This window comes from Schistocerca gregaria, chromosome 1 (assembly GCF_023897955.1).
Source record: "Schistocerca gregaria isolate iqSchGreg1 chromosome 1, iqSchGreg1.2, whole genome shotgun sequence".
Classification (NCBI taxonomy): domain Eukaryota; kingdom Metazoa; phylum Arthropoda; class Insecta; order Orthoptera; family Acrididae; genus Schistocerca; species Schistocerca gregaria.
This window is the reverse complement of record NC_064920.1, coordinates 824,546,247-824,562,832: the sequence shown is the minus strand read 5'-3', so window position 1 is coordinate 824,562,832 and position 16,586 is coordinate 824,546,247. Positions and strand designations below refer to the sequence as shown.

General features: G+C 43.2%; 1 protein-coding gene across 1 annotated transcript in view; it reads left to right on the top strand.

The window, feature by feature from the left end:
* The window catches only part of LOC126275897 (myosin-8-like), a 109,948-nt gene extending 93,362 nt beyond the window's left edge, over positions 1-16,586 (top strand). The window contains exons 7-9 of the mRNA XM_049977241.1: positions 3,288-3,524; positions 11,270-11,444; positions 16,582-16,586. Coding sequence (XP_049833198.1) covers positions 3,288-3,524; positions 11,270-11,444; positions 16,582-16,586 — 417 coding nt within the window. The remainder of the gene's footprint in view (positions 1-3,287; positions 3,525-11,269; positions 11,445-16,581) is intronic.

Below are 16,586 nucleotides of genomic sequence, written 5' to 3'. Positions count from 1 at the left end.
GATCATGTGATGTATCTGACCCCAGGAATGTGTCAATAAAGTTTCCCCTTCCTGGGACAATGAATTCACGGTGTTCTTATTTCAATTTCCAGGAGTGTATTTGTTGATCGGTCAGTTTTGCCTGTGTTCGTGGAAAGTGTTTCATATTTAATTTCTGTAGCTGTGCTATCCAAAGGTCAAGTTCTTGCATGAAACACTTTATAGACGACGTAAGTGGTTTGGCTGTTTGGTTTTTTATCCTTGAAGTTCTTTAACTCATTTAGTCTAACTATCATATCAGTTACAAATTCCAGATCCAACAACCACCTCACATCGTACACATGTGAGTAATCTTCCTCGCTTTCATACACAGAAGATTTTATCGCTGGCAGAAGTTCTTTACAGCTGATTAGAATGATATCACTATTCAGATATCGAACTTCGGTGTACAATTGCACATCTCCATACTAGCTATCCAGTTCTTTTAATAGCACACTAAAATTTGTGAGCGAACTGAATTCACAATTTTTGTGATAATACTTATAATTTGTGCCATTTTGAAAATATGATCACAGAAAACTTGCTGATGTACGATACAATGATACTAAAAAAAGACAGGAAAAATTTGTCGTTTGCACATAAGGCAACAAATCCTTTGTTATTTTCTACCATCTAAGGCGCTCAATCAGTAGTAACAGATGCAGGTTTCTGAAATGATAAATTATATTCATAAATGAAGGACGTGAATGCACCCTAAAAATTTTCTCTTTGTCTAGAGTGTCTCAAGATCAAAATTGTAAGCAAGCCTTCATTTACACTGAAGTCTGAAACTATCAATCTTGCAAATATAACCTTAGACGAATAGAATCCACCTACTGATCCGTATAACTGTTGTAAGAAACACAAACACGATAGCAAATCTGTTATCAGTTGATTCTTTTTTCCTCCATGAATCCCACTTTTCTTGTTATAGTAGATATTGACAGAGGCATGTCTCTGATAGCTGATTTTATCTCTGACTTGTTTTTAAAAGTGGAAAACAAAGATTCATTAGCTGCGAAACAGCACTCCTTAACAGACTGCGCCACCTGACAAATGATTTAGCAGATTTCATCAGTACGTGTGGTACATGAAATGATGCTATTTTAGACGAAAACCTATTTCGTACAAGCTTTACAATAAAACGACTGCTGTAATTGTAATTTACTTCTAAAATTATAAGGTTTTGTTCCTCCTCATCTCACTATCAACGATCGCTTCTGCTTAGAAGTCTTTATGAACTGTTGTAAAATGGTGTTAGGTATTTTTCTTTTTAGGTGTGGCTAAAGTAGCATTACATATCAAACATACATACCTATCTCTATGCATTGTCACAAAACCGTTCTTCCCATTCACTGTGGAACTGGTATGTTTTCCTGTGTTTAGCTGTACTCATTTTTCACAAACACGTTACTAAGTGAGAACTATAACCTCACCCCTATACTTGTAACATCTGATAGTTAGCACTCGGCAGTGGTCGGGAGACTTCGCGTCGTAATGGTGGAGATGTTCGTTGCCAACTGTACAGAATACTACACTGAAGAGCCAAAGAAACTGCTATAGGCAGCTTATTCAAATACAGAGATATGAAAACAGGCAGAATACAGCACTGCGATCGACAACAGTTATATCAGACAAGTGTCTGGCGCAGTATTATAGTCGGTACACGGGCGGTGGGACACAGCATCTCCGAGGTAGCAATGAAGTGTGGATTTTCCCGTACGACTATTTCGCGAGTGCGCCGAATCTCTGACATCGATGCAGCCGAAGAAAGATACTGGAAGAACGGGACCAACGACGACTGAAGAGCATCGTTCAGTAGTTCAACCCCTTCTGCAGATTGCTGCAGATTTTAATGCTGGCCATCAACAAGTGTCAGCATGCAAACCATTTAAGGAAACATCACTGATATGGGCTTTCAAAACCGAAGGCCCACTCGTGTACCCTTGATGACTGCACGACACAAATCTTTACGCCTCGCATGCGCCCGTCAGTACCGACATTGGACTGATGATGACTGGAAACATGTTGTCTGGTCGGTCGATTCTCTATTCAAATTGTATCGAGCGGATAGACGTGTAATAATAACCTCATGAACCCATGGCTCCTGTATGTCAGCACGGGACTGTTCAAGCTGGTCTTGGTTCTGTAATGATGTAATGGTGTAGGGTGTGTGCATCTGGAGTTATGTGGGATCCCTGATACGTCTAGATACGACTCTGACAGGTGACACGCACCTAAGCATCATGTCTGATCACCTGCATCCATCCATGTCCATGGTCAATTCCAGTAGGACAATGCGACACCATACCTACCCAGAATTGCTACGAAGTGGGTCCAGGAACATTCTCCCGAGTTTAAACACTTCTTCTGGCCACCAAGCCCACTAGTCATGAAGATTACTAGCATAGCTGGGATGCCTTGCAACGTGCTGTTCAGAAGATATCTCCACCCCCTCGTAATGTTATAGATGTATGGAGAGCACTGCAGGATTCTTGGTGTCAGTTCTCTCCAGCACTACTCCTGACATTAGTTGAGTTCATTCCTCGCCGCGTTGAGGTATTTCTGCGTGCTCGCGGGGACTCTACACGATATTAGGCAGATGTGCCAGTTTCTTTGCCTCTTCAGTGTATTCGCCATTGTTGACTGCATTGTCGCTGAGGTGTGGTGTCCCTTTGGTGTGTAGTTTTGCGCTATACAAATACATTGTGACAGACAAAGGTTTCGAATGATCGACTGATAAAGTCAGTACTATCGACTGCCTGAGCGCCTGTGGTTGAGTGTGACAGCCAGTTATTTGGTTTTATCTCAGCTCACTTCAATCAAGGTAGATAATTGCGGTAATTGCAGCAACACTTTGCTCAACTGTTGTACTCACAGAAGCACTTCTAACTTACCCTCGAAAGAGGTTTTAGAAAACAGTCTTAGTGAGACGAAAGCTACACTGCGTTTTATGGATGAAGATTAGTGATTAGAATGGACGTGAGTTTCTGTTTGAGTTGTGGTTCACATCCTGCACTTAGATCAACTGTCAAGTTGATAAGACCATTAAGCCTAATGCAGATTTTTAGTCATACATCGAAAGAAGGGCCGCATGGAGAAGCACGAAATTTTACCGTGCTCAAGTTGCTCGGAAATACAGCTGTATTCGAGATGTCACAGACATGGACAACAAGACTAAAAGCCAGTCCAATGCCTTACCACAGTGCTACTCCACTCGACAGAACACGAAACCTGCCGTGGTGTGTTAGTCTGCTTTTCTGCCTCAGATACGCGACGTGTCGGTGTCGGCGATAGTGGACTTGTACCGGTGCAAGATCGCGGCGCTGGGCAACTCCGAGAAGGCGCTGTACGCGCGGCTGGAGAAGGCGGACGAGGAGGCGTCGCGCAGCCAGCAACTGCTGTCGCACGCGCTCGACGGCGCCAGCCGCCTGCTGCAGCGCTCGCGGCACGCCGCCGAGCTGCTCGAGGAGGCGCGCGCCGAGCTCAGGGACAGGGACAAGGCGGTCCGTACAGACAGCCGCTCTCACGCAGCACCTCGGGCCTGGGGACAACGCATTCATATGACAGAGTCGTGGGGGAAAACACCCGAATACTGGATTTGTGCATACGTTGGTAGTGTTTTTCCGTAACATTAGTAAACACAACAGATACACATAACACAGACTTCAGTCATCAATAATATGGTAATTTCCAAGAATGATTGCCTATAAAAGTCGCTGGTTACAAACGATACATATCGAACGTGTGAACGGAAATCGATCATGCGACTGTAATGGCGGTCGTTATGAGTATGTTTACGTTGGTCACTACAGCAACGGCAAAAGAAAAAAAAAACGTTCAGATGGCTCTGATGATGTTAAACATCCAGTGTTCACACTTGCTACAGACCAGGAGGTTGCACGCATTCTAGCCCAACCATCGCGTGACGACATTCGACATGCTAGCACAGCCGAAGTGCAAAAAATGGTGCAAATGGCTCTGAGCACTATGGGACTTAATTTCTGAGGTCATCAGTCCCCTAGAACTTAGAACTGCTTAAACCTAACTAACCTAAGGACATCACACACATCCATTCCCAAGGCAGGATTCGAACCTGCGACCGTAGCAGTCGCGCGGTTCCAGACAGTAGCGCTTAGCTCTGCCACCGCGGCCGACAACGACAAAAGAAGAGCGATACAAAAATACTTGTAATTGCAAAGGAGAGGACTTACCTTACTCGTCGTCGTTGTTGTCGCCATGTGGAAGTCCATCACGGTGGTCTGGACGGATAATTTGGAAGAATCGAACCATTTATTCTTCCTGATACTCTTTCGTTTACCGCACTGTCCGCAGTGAAATTGTAACGGTATTTCAGCACCGAAACTGTTCTGACCAAGTTTTACACACTTCGCACTACCACAGTCTACGCAATCCCTTCTTTCCTCGTCAATATTTCCTCCTCAATATTTAACCGCGCGACCGCTACGGTCGCAGGTTCGAATCCTGCCTCGGGCATGGATTTGTGTGACGTCCTTAGGTTACTTAGGTTTAAATAGTTCTAAGTTCTACGGGGCTCATGACCTCAGAAATTAAGTCCCGTAGTGCTCAGAGCCATTTTTACTCAATATTTGCGATAAAAAGTCGAACAATTTTCTACGCTGGATAAACATTGAATTAGATTCTTCCATGTGAGAGAATCCGCTGAAACACGGCATGAACGCCAGACATTCCACTCACTAACGACATAAATCGCCTGGGTTTCCCTAGTAACCCACAAATAATTCGCGGAGGTATGTAATTTAGAGCAAGTAAGGGAACGATGGAAAACAGATAAAAATGACGATCACAAATAATTGATCACAACACCCGCCACTGGAGCCGTATCATCGATTTCCGATCGCACGTTCGATATGTACCGTTTGGAACCAGCGACTTCGATAGACAATTATTCTTGGAAATTTTCAATAATATATTCTCCTTCACTATTTACAACATTCTGTCAATGCAGAGGTAACTTTTCGATTTGGTGACTAGAAATAATGTGGTTTTGGCCCGAAGAACTCGTCAAAACGTGTTTGGAGCGCATTTTTGGCTGGAAAGGAAGTCCCTTGAAGGTTGTTCGTTAGAGAGTGGAAAAGGAGAAAATATGAGGAAACAAGATCAGGCGAATAAAGTGGGGCAAAATGTGGGCGGACGTTACACTTCGAGGAAGCAATCTGTAGTGCCCCACACCGTCGCTGTTCTACCAGACCCATAACATTACCTTCTGTGGATGCATGCAGGTTTTTGTATGGGGGATTGCTGCTTTGTTTGGGGTCAACATCCCTTTCTTCTCGTTACGTTATCATTAAAACACCCTTTTTCGTCACCAACAATGAGACAGGATAGCTATGGTTGCTGCTGTTCACCAGCCAATTGCTGATAAGCAAGCGGAGATACACGTATGACCACGTGCTGCGTTTTTGGCTTATAGCATGTGGTACCAATACACCCAATTTTTAAACCTTCTCCATTGTATGCAAATGTCGCACAGCGGTGGAACGATCACAATTCATCACATTTGCCAGTTCTCAAGTACAATGACGTGGATCATGGTGGATTAATACGTTTAAACGTTCTTTATCAAAACCCCAAAGGTCTTCCTGAACATGGAGAATCACCAGTGACAGAGCAATCCTCCTTAAAACGATACAACAATTTCTTGTGGTGCGTTATCCAATGCCATCATCTCCATACACACTGCAAACATTTCTGGCTGCCTCCACCGCTGTCACCTGTCTATTGATCTCAGACACAAGAATATGTCGAGAAAGTTCCGAATTCCCCACTTGGCACTCCATTTTCTAGCTTCCACAGCTCCACTCATTATCTCCAAATGACAGAATGACAATATGTAAACTAAAACAGCAACAGTGGACTACAAATTTAAAAAAAACGACAATCGACAAATAAACCTATAGCAACCGGAATACCAGTATGGAAAAAAAACAATAAAGACGCTACGAACGTAATGCACCGATCTAACAATTACAGTACGTGTGACAGACAGATTCCGTACGGTTTACCACACATTGCTTCTGTAGTAATAACTCAACATTAACATCTTCACACTTTAAACAAAAAGCATATCTGCGGAAACACAACTGTCAAACTTGATTAAAGATTTCCTACATTTGGCTGATAACTCAGAAGGCCACTGAATGCAAACGATGATGTCTTCCAGTGCCCCCCGAAGTACTTCACAAGGTACCACAGTACTGCAGTTCGTTAGTGGAAAATTTATCATTTTGGCGCTACCAATTTCTAAGAACTATTTCCTGTGAAAAAACTGGTTTGCAGTTCCCACCCGTACTGTATTGCTCATTTATTTACTTATTTATTTATCATACGACATACATCTCTGTTCTTGTACACTTTATATACAATTTAGTTGCAGATTGGCGTCCAGACATTGAATATAATCAGTTACCTCCTCTTTTGCAGATAGGAAGTCGATGAAGGTTCCATTGTGAGTTCCGCTATGTGCCGGATAGTTTGCTTTTTAACACCGCACTTGCAATTTGGAGTTGGTGTCTTTCCCAATTGTAGAGGGCATCAGCACCTCTTCCGTGGCGACTGCATATGTGGTTTAAAGGTCTCCACACTTTGCCTCGCTGATTGGAGCATCCACAATCTCTGGAAACAATCCTGGCGAGGACACTGCACACCAAAATGCCAAAGCTTCATGATAAATGAGAAACCCACACAGTAGTATTTTGTTTTACCTTGATGTACACTGTCGTCCTTTGAAGTTTCTAAAAGTAGTATTTGCACATCCTGCGCATTTCTTGCTATAAGCGGGCGATTTATACACCAAGAAAATAACTCAGAAACAAATAATAAAACATAGCGACTACCCCTAAATACTGTGTGTGATTAACATAAATGATCAACAGCAGTTCATCTACTCATGGCATGGTAAAGGGAAATTAACGTGTGATGTACATGCTATGATTACTCGAGAATACCAATCCTTAGCCCCTGAACAATGGTATAAGCTGGAAGTGCAGCTGTACACCTTGCAAAGAAGTCCTAAATATTGTTTAATGGGACTTAACTAAAGGTAGTAAGCTGCTCAGTACATTCAGTTGATACCCCCATACTGCAGCATATAAGCCTTCAGCTAAACACTCTCATGCACATGTACAGAAGAAATGGCTGGAACTTCTTGTTGCCGTACAATGCAGCCAGATAACATGGAGCTCAGTATGCCTAATAATACTCACTCTTTTCTGTAGCATCAAACTCTAACCAATACATTTGAGTGACTCATATACGTTGCTTCATCTCACACATTCTATGTACAAATATATCATTCATGAGGGTGTAAATTGCGAGTTATACGACAACGAGTCATGGATGCGTTTGGTGACCTGGAGAGAATTTTACTAAAACTTGCTGTCAGATTAAAACGATGTGCCACACACTGTGACTCGAACCAAAAATTTTCCTTGCCCTAGTACATCCTTCTTACTCGTTTTTTCTGCAATATCTTCTGTTCCAAGAGACCTTGTCCAACAACGTATGTGGGAATGCGTCTGTGAATTCTGGAGATTAGGGGAGAGGTGGTGGCAGAAGCATTGCCCTGAGTCCAGGATAGGCCCTGAGTTGTCTGGAGAGCTCTCTCGGTAAGACCATTGCAAAAAGCAAAGTTTCCAGTTTTTGTCTCGGTCCGGCTCATTGTTTTAAATTTGTAGTAAAATTTAAAACAGGGAGCAATTCACTGTAGTGTGTAAGACTCATACTGAATGCATCTCTTAGTGGATCTGCCTCTTCCCCGTTTATGTAAAGATGCAGTCAAATGGAAACGATGCAGATGAAAATAAGTAGTCTGTTTATTATTTCAAAAGAAATCGTAGTAACGTTTAATACATATACTGTGCTGTGAGACAAGACGGTCAAAGCCTTTATGGAAAATGTCTGCGGTTGCCTACTCAACCATGATTATATTCAGTAGTGCTCCTCTTCGTACGGAGCAAATCGTCGGCCACGAGTATCTGTCCTCGTGGCTCCAGAGTATTGGAATGACATGGAGGACGATTGGGACTGTATGTAAGACCTGTAAAGGCTTCCCATCGAAACTTATGCAGCGTAGCTGTAACTGTCTTGGCAACATGTTGGCGGGCATTATGCTCCAACACAATGATCAAAGTCATCAACAATCCTGGGCGTTTCGATTTGATGGCGAACTTCAGTTTTTGCAAAATGTCGACCTATCGGTGTCCGTTAATTTTGGAGCCCTGTCCCACAAAGTCAATTAGCAGCCCTAGCTGCCAAATTTCTGTTATAAACTGCAATCTAAAATTATAAATAATAAATTAAGACAATAGTGGAAGAACACATGCTAGAGGTACAACATGCTTTTAGTAAAGGCAGATCGTATTCCGACTTTAATTTCACTTTGGCACAAGCATCTGAGAAGAGAGAAGAATTTAGATTACCAGTTTATTTTGTTTTTGTAGATTATATAAGGGCTTTCAAAAGGTAAACCGGAAAATGTTTTGGGAATCACTAAAGGAAATGGTAGTTCCAGCACACCTAATTATGGCAATTATACAAAAATAATAAAATAAGGAACTACACTAAAAGAAATGGGACAGAATCTGCCGCTATTAATCAAGGTTCAAATGGCTCTGAGCACTATGGGACTCAACTACTGTGGTCATTAGTCCCCTAGAACTTAGAACTACTTAAATCTAACTAACCTAAGGACGTCACACACATCCATGCCCGAGGCAGGATTCGAACCTGCGACCGTAGCAGTCGCACGGTTCCGGACTGCGTGCCTAGCACCGCGAGACCACTGCGGCCGGCATTAATCAAGGAGTTCAACAACAACATCCACAGTATCCTACCATTTTCAGTGTTTATATTGATTATATTATTCATAAATGGTTGACCATATTAGATCACACATTAAGAAGAGATCATTTTAATTTCACCTATCTACTATTTGATAATGACCAGCCTCTAGCAGGAAAATCTGTAAGAAAGGTACATAAGTTCAGTCGAACTGACGCATCTCTAGACAAACAAACGTTATAGCATTTGAAGGACTAGAACACATAAGAGCCAAAACTGTTACAGATGGACAAACAATCAAACAACTACGAAAGTTTAAAATTGTTTTCTAAATATTTATATTTTCTTGAGCCTGATAATGTAGAGCTAAGGCTGGCGAGCTTCGTGCATTTCTGTGGAACCGTGCAACACACATTAAAATATGATACATGCAAAGAGATATGAGTTAAACTTTACGAATTAATAACCTTGCCTTTCCTGTGTCGTAACGAAGGCTGGACCCTAACATTAGATCATTATACCAAATCGAATCATCTGAGGTGACATTCCTCCATTTCGTAGTGGGATATTCATTACTGGATTCTAAAAGAAACACTGACATTAGACAAGTATTGAATGTAGAACCTCTTACAACTACATACATCAAAAAAGTTTGGCATAACCTTGGTTCCGAGAGTTTCGGAACCTATACAGAAAATTGGAATAGAGATCAATATAAAAATCATTTCCAGCCTTTTTATTGCTCATGAAAACCACACATTACATGTTGTACCGCCATGCAGTGATCAGAAGTGATGGTCCAGACTCATGTACACACCGGTACCTCTTGTACCCAGTAGCACGTCCTCATGCATTGATGTATGCCTGTATTCGTCGTGGCATACTATCTCCAGGTTCATCAAGGCACTGTTGTTTCAGATTATGCCACCCCTCAACGGCGATTCGGCGTGATCCATCAGAGTAGTTGGTGGGTCCCGTCATCCATAAACGACACTTTTCAATCTATCCCAGGAATGTACGACAGGGTTCATGTCAGGAGAACATGCTGGCCACTCTACGCGAGCGATGTCGTTATCCTGAAGGAAGTCATTCACAAGATGTGCACGATGGGGGTGCAAATTGTCGTTCATGAAAACGAATGCCTCGCCAATATGCTGCCAATATGGTTGCACTATCGGTTGGAGGATGGCTTTCACGTATCGTACAGCCACTACGCCGCCGTCTATGACCAACGACGTAAGTCAACCCCACATAACGCCACGCCAAAACACGACGGAACCTCCACCTTGCTGAACTCGCTGGACTGTGGCGTTCAGTCTGACCGGGTTGCCTCCAAACACGTCTCCGATTGTTGTCTGGTTAAAGGCAAATGCGACACTCATCGGTGAAGAGAACGTGATGCTGATCCTGAACGGTCCATCCGGCATCTTGTTAAGCCCATCTGTACCATGCTGCATGGTGTCGCGGTTGCAAAGTTGGACCTCGCCATGGACTTCGGGAGTGAAGTTGCGAATAATGCAGACAATTGCGCACAGTTTGAGTCGTAACACGACATCTTGTGGCTGCATGTAAAGCATTATTCAACATGGTGGCGTTGTTGTCGGGGTTCCTCCGAGCCATATTACGTAGGTAGCGGTCGTTCACTGCAGTAGTAGCCGTTGGCCGCCCTGAGCGAGGCTTGTCATCGACTGTTCCTGCCTCTCTGTATCGCCCCCCTGTCCGAAAAATATTGCTTTGGTTCACTCCGAGAGGCCTGGACATTTCCGTTGTTGAGAGCCCTTCATTGCACGAAGTAACACGGCGGACGCGATCGAACCGCGGTATTGACCGTCTAGGCATGGTTGAACTACAGACAACACTAGCCGTGCACCTACTTCCTGGTGGAATGAATGGAACTGATCGGCTGCCGAACCCCCTCCGTATAATAGGCGCTGCTCATGCGTGTTTGTTTACATCTTTGGGCAGATTTAGTGGCATCTCTGAACAGTGATAGGGATTGTGTCTGTGATACAATATCCACATTCAACGTCTATCTTCAGGCGTTCTGGGAACTGGGGTGATGCAAAACTTTTTTGTGGTGTGTGTAACTGAAAAATGCGCACTGTACTGGAAATACAATGTCCAACGTAAATGTGATAACAGGAACTAAAGCTGCAATGGTGTGTTACCCAGTAGGAAAGAGAAGCATTGAATGTCAAAGACAAGAAGTGAACAAACAGTTCTGTAGTGGAACAGGGCAAAAAGCCTATTCCATGAAGAAAAGATGATGACGATGATGTACTTGTACGGTGGTGCCATAGTGAAAGGGCTCATTGACACAACTTCCCAGCTTGTGTCACGAGTATTTAAAATCCCGCATTTAATTTAATCTGTGTGTTGCTGCAAATCCCCATGAACAGACAATGTACGTGGTGATCCGTGGGTGCAGGTGGCCCGGCTGGAGGAGACCAAGACTCGCCTGGAGTCAGCACTTAACGCAGCGGAGGAGCGGTGCGAAGCAGAGGAGCAGCGAGCGGAGCAGCTGGAGCAGGAGCTGCAGAAGGCCACGGCGGAGGCTCGCGAGCTGGAGCGATCAGTACAGCAGCTCACAGACAAGGCCGCAGGCGAGTCAGCTCCCACTACTTTCCCATGGCACAAACAAACCTTAGTCTATGTTGTATTTTATGTATGTTTCTCTTTTTCCCCTTTCCTGAATTTTTTTCTTTTTTCTTTTGTCTTTACTTCCCACTGTAGTATGTTGTTGTTGTGGCCTTCAGTCCTGAGACTGGTTTGATGCAGCTCTCCATGCACTGCAGTATAATAGAAGTATTACACTGCAGTATAATAGAAGTATATACCCTTATTCATTCATTTATTCCCGTGTCTGGTTAGCATTTCCAGAAGGTAACAACTCCGATGGCCTTGTTGTTTCCCTCGATCAGGTTCTGTGCTGTGCAGGGTTCTTAAAGCTAAGGACAAATTAGCAGGTGGGCTGTGTCTTGTGTTGTTCCACACTCGCAGGATGTATCTCCAAGAGCTGGAAGAATGCCCATTTTCGCATGTTGGTCTTGCAAAGAGGAACGCCCACCCTAAGACGACTGAGCGATCTCCAAATAGGGTAGGGCAAGTCATTTCCTGGAGCTAGCTCTTCTTTTACAAGGGTATCAGGTGGTAGCTTGCTCTTCCACCTGGTGATGTGGTTAGACTCTGGTGTTCTCTCTAGTGGATGAGTCCTGGTGATGAAGCTCTTTCTCGCCTTCAGTCAACGGTCTACAGCCTGATGATCATGCAGTGGATGTCAGGAATCATAAGTTTGCTTAGCCCTCTCTACATCAGCAGCAACAGCCCTTCTAATAGTGGTGGCAACTATTCCAACAACTGGGTAGATTTTATCTACTGGAGTTGGCTTCATACATCCCGACAAGATTCCGACGGTCTCATTGATTACAATGTCAATCTGTTTGGTGCGAGTGGACGCACTTCACATAGGTGAAGCATACTCTGCAGCGGACACACACAAAGCAAGAGCGGAAATTCTCAGGACGGGAGGGCTTGCTCCCCAGGCGGTGGATGTGAGCTTCCTCAAGATGTTATTCCGCGAGCTAACTTTCAGCCTGGTGTTGCGGCAATGTTTCTTGAAGGACAGAGTTCGGTCAAGGGAAGCACCCAGATATACTGGTGTTGAACAATGCTCCAGTCGTTTGCCTTGAGATGAAACGTCCAGTTCCCGTCGAGATTCTCTGTTCTTCAAGTGAAATGCGCACACCTGAGTCTTGTTAGGATCTGGCTTTAGATGATTGGCTTTGTAGTAGGAGCCAAGCGTATCTAGCTCAGAAGTCAACTTTTGCTCTACTTCTTCAGACGTCTTTCCTTGAGCAGCTACTGCAGCATCGTCAGCATAGATGAAAAGCCTTGAATTTTCCGTTATGGGCTGGTTATTAGTGTAAACATTGAAGATCACAAGGGCGAGCACACTGCCTTGAGGTAAGCCATTTTTTTGTATGCGCCATCTGCTCTTCTTGCCGTGGAGAGATACTTGGAATATTATCAGGGTTGTAGCCTCTCCTCCACCGACCACTGTTGAAGGATGACGGCAGGTTTGGATCATGAATTAGCTGAAGATCATTAATCTCTGCCCAGGTCTCTAGTTTTTCACCATTGGTATCTGATTTTGGGTATCCCCATGATGTGCTTCGGCGTTGTAATCGCCAAGGAGGAAGTTTATGTTCTGGTAGTTAAAGTTGTTACGAGCTTCAAACGAAAAGTCGACACTGGGGGTAGCGCAGAAGTGTGGCTTACATACTGAAAGAATCTCGATGTCATCCCTCTCGGTCAGCAAAGTTGATGTGATATTTAGGTTTGATCTGCTGAAAATGGCTCTACCGTATTTACCATGGGGCCGTTCCAGAACAAGTCCTTTATAATACGGGGCGATTCATATAAAATTGAACTACTTCACTGGATCATAATTTCTCTCCAAAAGCTCATAGAAATGGGAGAGTTGTTTTAATGATTTCAGTAGCTTTGGAAGAGTCAGAAATACCATCCACTGTTGGCAAGTTGAGCGTTGTTTCTTCTCTCGAGGTGGTTTGTTCAGTGTAATTCCGCTCTTGCTGTGCTCGTGTTAGTTCGTTCGTGATCTCGTCGGTCACGGTTTGTGAACTCTGTGAGTGTGTTCTTCCGAGTGCTTGACGATAGCGAACAAATTAGTGAACCGTTTTCAGTCTTTAGCTAGTAGAAATATGCAGTACACAATTAGAGATAATCATTGTGAAAATTTGTTGGAAGAAACATTCATTCATTACAAGATAATGGACATTCTGGAGAGAATTCAATGTGCACGATGTTCCAACAAAGACAACAAAGCTGGAGACAACTGGTGTACTGAACAGTGACAGTAGTAAAACATTGATTGCATCGATTACAAAAGTTTCTGATAATGTTCGAAGACTGTTGGAGAACTCTCCAACGAAATTGTTGCGCCGATTGAGCCAAGAGGCGCATTTCATATGGCACATGTCAGAGAGCTGCAAAGAAATCTGTATTGCGACCTTACAAATGGTTCAGATGTCTCTAAGCACTATGGGACTTAATAACTGAGGTCATCAGTCCCCTAGACTTAGAAATACTTAAACCAAACTAACCTAAGGACATCACACACATCCATGCCCGTGGCGACCGTTGCAACAGCGCATTTCCGGACTAAAGCGGCTAGACTCGCTCGGTCACCGCGGCCGGCAGCGACCTTACAGAGTACATCTGATGCAAGCATTGCAACAAACAGATCACGAGAAAAGGACACGTTTCTATTGATGATTATTTAACGTCCACACTGTATCTCCGTAACTTCGTTCACACATGAGGCATGGTTCCATCGGTCAGGTTACATCAACATACAAAACAGCAGATACTGGGCAGGTGTAAATCTCCATTCATCCACGAAGTATCACTGAATGATGAATAGGTTGGAGTGTGGTACGCGATGTCAGGTTCTAAGATTGTTGGCCCCATTTTCTTTGATACGACCGTAGCCACTAAAGTTTGTACAGGCACCTTCAGTAGAGATAGAGAACGTAGATCTTACGGAAGGTTTTTCCAACACGATGGAGCAATGTGTTACACTCCAATCGCTTCCATGCAACTTCTAACCAGTTTCTTCTGTAACTGAATAATCTCAAAAAATTTGTACCCACCCCCGGATTTTTTTCTTGTGGGGGTATCTTAAAACTCAATTATACAAGAATAGACTACCGACAACTGCAAAACTCCATGATGTAACTACACACGAAATAAGCAACGTTGGCGACGATACACTTCAAGCAGCGTCGCAGAATATAGTGAAACGAATACAGCTGTGCATCGATGTTGCTCGAGGGCGCTTCCAAAATTTGCTATGAGAACTCTGTATGTTTGTAGGTAATCTCCCAATTGTGTATTATCATCTCCCAAAATTGCAAATGTGTCCCATTACTGATTCAAATGTTATAAACTCATTAAATTAGTTCGGGTTTATATGTATCTCACTGTATTATGACATTACTTGTTACGTAAAAGTAAGCTCGTCTACATGTTGAGGACAGGGCAGTGAGTCTGATGTATAACCTTAGCATCGCTAAACGAATTCTGTGCAGCACAATGTAATACGTAACGAAGTATTTGGTAACAAGTTTTTCAAGGAAATCAAGTTAACTAGTTGATAAATTTCTTATATGTAATGGTACTTTCTGGATACTTGCTCTTAAAAATTTCCAGAAATTCTGCAAGCACCTTTCAAAACGTTTGCCTCCTGTCAATGCATAACAGGTAAGTCCAGTAGTAAGTGAATGAGAATTGGGAGTAGATAAGGGAATTCCACATTTTTCTCCTGTGCAACGTTCTAGTGGAGGTGGCTTACCATTGCATGCCTCTGATGTTTTATGAAGCGTCAACTATTATAAGTGAAGTGTAGATAACTGTGTAGAAGTCTTCTACAGTGCAGTATGGTGTTTGCATTGTTATGGATGAAATTGAAATGGTACAACGCGATGCTGGCCTATAACCTACTCCTCCTAAATTGCACCAATGAGGTTATTGAGCTTAACATCTGCATCCAATGGAAAACCCACGCTGCAGTCATGGACTGTGAGGCTGGTCCCGGCGGAGGTTCGAGTCCTCCCTGCGGCATGGGTGTGTGTGTTTGTCCTTAGGATAATTTAGGTTAAGTAGTGTGTAAGCTTAGGGACTGATGACCTTAGCAGTTAAGTCCCATGAGATTTCACACATATTTGAACTTTCTCTTTAAAAAAAAAAAGCGATGCCGTCTCTCCATCGAACAGTGTGGAGAGATTTTGAATTTAATCCGGAACATTGATGCATAGGCTGGGGCTCAAGAATTTCACGCCACCACATTTCTCCCATTATTGGCTGCATATTGGCGCTGAAAATTTCTTCCATGACGTGCACTCGAACTGGTTACTTTTGAGACGAGCATCCAGGCAGAAAGCGGGCTGTGGCGAATTAGACTACTGAGGAGGTAATATATGAGAACAACAATAAATATAAAATTTAAAGATGTTGAACTATGTGATAACATCTTGTGCGACATGGAATATTCACAGTCTGCCTGGAAGTTTCCAGCTCATTTTAGACAAAGCCAACCCTGCACTTGTCCAGATTTTAGAGATGGCTGCATCAGTTTGGTAGATCCATATCTCTAATGATTAGGAAAGTATGGTTGCAAAAGTAAAAGAACCACCAATGTTCTGGAGTAAATTCGAAACATGTCCGCACTGTTTGATGGAGAGAGGACATTTAAAACTATTGATCGTGATCCTGAGGATATTAAGCTCACTCACTTCCTTGTCGCTATTCAGGAAGAGTAGGTTATATGCCAGCATCGGGTTTGACCATTTCAACTTCATCCATAATAATGCAAACACAATACGACACTGTGGAAGTCCTCTACACAGTCATCTACACATCACGGATAACACTTGACCCTTCACGAAACGTCAGAGGGAGGAAATGGTAAGCCACCTCCACTAGCATCTTGCACAGGAGTACAATGTGGAATTCCCTTATCTACCTCCAGTCCTCATTCACTTAGTACGGGGCTTACCTGTTACGCACTGGCAAGAAGCAAACATTTTGAAGGGTGCACCATTTTGCTTGCAGAGTGTCTGGAAATTTTTGAAAGCAACTATCCACATAATACCACTACCTATAAGGAATTATCATAGAGTTAAATTAAATTCTTTGACTGTTTAAATTCCTTGTCTACAGTATAG